Here is a 4,282-nt window from a genome sequence, read left to right on the forward strand (position 1 = left end):
CAGAACTTCGTAAAACTCCTATGAGGTTTGAGATGGGAGAATCTCCGGTTAATTATGATTTCTTTGGTGGTCAACAGCAATTAAACACACAGCTCCCTGGCATGCTCCAGCCTATGCCAAGGCCGCAGATGACATTCAATGATATGCAACTACTAAAGCAGCAAGTTATGGTTAGACAAATGCATGACTATCAAATACAACAACATCTTCAAAAGCAGCACCTAGAAGCCGGACAGCCCAATTCTTTGAATTTAAATGCAGTCAACAGAAGTCGCTCAAGTGATAATCAGTCTCATCCATTGATTAATGGCATTCCTCTTCAGGATGCATCAAGTAATGGTTGGCAGCCTGATCTTATGACAGGAAATACAAACTGGATGCATCGCGGCATCTCACCATCTGTTCAAGGTTCATCCAGTGGGCTCATGATTACCCCTGAGCACGGTCAGGCAAACTTACTGGCGCAACAATTCGAACCTTCCTTGTACGGTATGCCCGTTAGTGGGACAAATGCACCTCAAAATGCCTTTTCTTCTGTTCAGATGAACAAGTTAGCTGCGCAGCATGGTTCTGCAAACAGGAGTTCTCTCACAAATCAGCCAACTTCATTTCTGAATCAAGGTGATGGACAGGACAGTCATATGCTTCCTAGATCGACATACCAGGAGAAAGTGTTATTCTCCCATACATCAGTTCCAGATACAAATATCAGGTCCAATTTTGAAAATTTCCAGCAAGATGATTCCCGCGAGAGGAATATTTCAGTGCAGGAGAAATTTGGTCAGATGGAGGGTTCTGGTCAATTAGAAAAATCATTTATGAAAGTGCCTGAAAATATAAATGCATTGCAGAAGTCGTCAACATTAGATCCAACGGAAGAAAAGATTTTGTTTGGTTCGGATGATAATTTGTGGGAGGCATTTGGAAACAGCACTGATATGAGCTTGACAGGAAATCTTATGTCCAGTAGTTCTGACCTTTTTGATGCATGCCCCTCTTTGCAGAGTGGGAGTTGGAGTGCTCTTATGCAATCTGCTGTTGCAGAAACATCCAGCGATGACGCAGGGGTACATGGATGGACTAACCGCAATACTGGCCCACATACGAATTCTCATACTGGTAGTGGAGCCCAGGATTTGGGTGTAAAGGCTTCAAACGGCCGTGATTCCACTCGGGCAGCTGTTCAACATTTGCCTGCGAAGGGAAATAAAGTTTCAGATCATGGCCTACTAGAGAAGCCAATGGGTCAACTTAGTCAAATGGCTGGAAATATATTTCATACTTCAAGTTCTGGTATTGATGAACAGAATAATTCGCATTCTATTCAAAAGAACGAGGGCATGGAAGATAGATTTGGTATCTGGAAGGCTGCGTCTAATCAAAATGTAGCTGCTCATGTTGAACATAAGAATCACTCCACACATAATCCACAAATGCAAAGGGAAAACTATGGACTTGGCATTGCTGGTACAGGAAACAATTCTAGTGCTTTGAGGGATGTTCAGGGAAATATCTCTCAACTGAAATCTAGAGACGGCAGTCAGATTCTTGAGTCATATGCGAGTAATAATACTGGATCCAATGAAATGGTAAATGCCCGTGATTTTTCTATGGTGCCTGGTGGAAGAGACACACAATCTGGTCATGTTGGTAGTAGGCCGTCAATAAGTCGCAAATTTCAGTATCATCCCATGGGTAATATTGATGTCACTAATGAGTCTCGTGATGATGAAATTTCTCATTTGTCACCCACATTGGAGCAGGTTTCTTTAGGAAACCAAGGGTATTTTGGACAGTCAAAGCCTCTTGGTCAGCCGGCTATGAACATGCGGACTGACAGGGTAAATTTTTATCAGTTGGTTTTAACTATGCGATGTTGTAGAAATCTGAATCCTTCTGAACATTCTTTTGGCTTCTTTATGGTAGGGACATGTTTCGCAAAACGAGTTGAATTGTACAAATGAGACTTTTAATGGCATGGGATCAGATAATTCGCCTAGTACATCTGCTTCAGCTGACAGAAGTGTTGATAGGTATAATCAAGTGAAGAGTACTTCGTCAAGGTACTCGTTCTTTAAGTTATAAAAGTTTGTTTTCTAAAAATTATGTTTGCTTAAGGTATTCTCTCTTTAAACGCGTTTTTGAAGTTATACAGCTAGTATGACCTTTTTTTATAGTTTGTCAAGTAACTGACAGAGTTACCTAACTATGTCACCTTAAACTCTCATATTCTCGTCACTTGTCATCGAGATGTGATCTCTGACTGTGGTCATCAAGTAGCTCTTATTCCCTGATTGGGTGCAATTTGTGCTTTGCAATCGCCATTCTTAATTTTTTTTTTCTGTGCAGGCAGACTATGCTTGAGCTTCTTCACAAGGTGGACCAATCACCAGAGAATTCATCAGAAACAAATGTTCCTGGTGTTTCAGAAGCGACACCTTCTGCTGACTATGGTGGTCATTTCCAGCATAATCAGCCATCTGCTTCTCAGGGGTTTAATCTACAGCTGGCACCTGAAAAAGGAGGAACAAGTCAATCAAGGTTTGCTCCGTGGGCGTCTAATCAATCTTTTCCTCAGCAATTCACTCATCAAAGACCTTTTCCTGGAATCCTAGGAGGATCCAACATGACCTCTGGTTTCCCTTATTCCAGAGGATATCACCAAAATCAACAGATGCCTGTTCCTACTCGACAGTCAGCTGCTAATTATCCACTCAATTCATCGTCTGAGTTGTCTACCCCTCAAGTGAAAGAAAGAGATGAACGTAGTGACTTTGATCAACGTGCACAAACACCTTCCCTGATAAATCTTACTAACCACAACACAAAAGGAGATTTAGCCGAAGGATTTCCTATGCTGTCTGCTTCTCAGCCTCTGGTTGCATCCAGTTCGCCTCAGCAAAGTTCATCTTCTGGTATTATGTCTGACTCACCAGCCGGTATTTCAGCTCCGCAACATCGGTTTTGGAACCAGCCATTTAAGTCTCAGTCAGATGTTTTACGGCCGCATCCATTGCCTAGCAACAACATAGCAGTTAGCTTCTCAAGGCAGGAGAACGCAGATCAATTGTCCTCCCAAACTGGAGGAAACGTTTCATTAAGTGGGAGGGACATGATGAATATGCATGAGTTACAGAGTAAAGATACAGGTGCAAAACAAACATCTGATGTTGGTCCGATGTTCTCTAGTATGGTGCAGAGCAATCATCAATCCGTTGACCGCTCTCTTCCTTCAAACAACCTTCCAAAGGAAAGCTTACCTCACGATGAACAAATGGCTGGAAGTGGGGAGGGCGATTCACTCAAGATGACTGTGGAGAGAGTTGGCAATAGTGCTAGTGATACGCAAAAGGTAGCTTTTGGGGAACAACAGTCACCTTCAAGATCTGATGGTTTAGTTAGAGATGGATATAATCACAAAACGAACCAGATACCTCATTTTGGCCAAACTGTTTCTCAGAGTTTTACCACTAAGAATTATCCAGCCTCGGTTGGAGCAGATCATCAACAAATCAGTCCTCAGATGGCTCCATCCTGGTATAATCAATATGGGACTTTCAAGAATGGACTGGTGCAACCCGTGAATGATACAGGGAGAGCAACTCCCTTGAAGATAGGAGAACAACCGTCTAATGTTGGGAGTTCGGTTGATGGTACACATTCTATTCAATTATCAAAGCAATTTAATATGCACCAAATGTCAGGCTCTGCACCAGGAGTTGAGACTCCCTCATCTGAATCATTGCTTCATGGTCCTACTGACAAGTTTCTTGATAAACCAAAAAAGCGTAAAACCGCAACATCAGAATTATTATCCTGGAATAAAGAAGTTATGCAGGATTCCCAGAGGCTTAAGACGCTCAGGTGAGTGGCTTATGAGCACTGAATTTTTTTTTAATTTTTTTTCATATCTATTACCCCATTACCGTATTTAACTCTATATATATATATTATTTACAGTGAGAACGAGATTAACTGGGCCAGAACAACTTATCGATTGGCTGAAAAAGTGAGTTTCCTCGTTACATGTTTTATCGCTGCTCTTTGTACAAGTTGTTGAATAGTGGCTTATGTTCTTACAGGTGGAATTTGAGACTTTACTTGAGGATGGCCCACTAATCAGATCAAAGAGAAGGCTTATACATTCAACACAACTCATGCAACAACTATTTTGCCCGCCTCCGGCTAGGGTGATATCTTTGGTTGCTAACTCGAATTATGAGTTTGTTGCATATAATGCTGCAAGAGCTGCACTGGGAGATGCATGTAGCTCCAGTGGTAC

The 4,282-nt window shown here is 41.9% G+C and overlaps 1 protein-coding gene across 1 annotated transcript in view; it reads left to right on the top strand.

Annotated features, from left to right (window-relative positions):
* Positions 1 to 4,282, top strand: part of LOC104768999 — a gene marked incomplete in the record, with an annotated part of 16,254 nt that overhangs the window by 7,213 nt on the left and 4,759 nt on the right. Inside the window, 5 exon segments of the mRNA XM_010493112.2 lie at positions 817 to 1,841; positions 1,927 to 2,063; positions 2,350 to 3,864; positions 3,961 to 4,009; positions 4,083 to 4,282. Of these exon segments, the coding sequence (XP_010491414.1) occupies positions 817 to 1,841; positions 1,927 to 2,063; positions 2,350 to 3,864; positions 3,961 to 4,009; positions 4,083 to 4,282 (2,926 nt within the window).

The sequence above is a fragment of the Camelina sativa genome, chromosome 20 (assembly GCF_000633955.1).
Source record: "Camelina sativa cultivar DH55 chromosome 20, Cs, whole genome shotgun sequence".
NCBI lineage: Eukaryota > Viridiplantae > Streptophyta > Magnoliopsida > Brassicales > Brassicaceae > Camelina > Camelina sativa.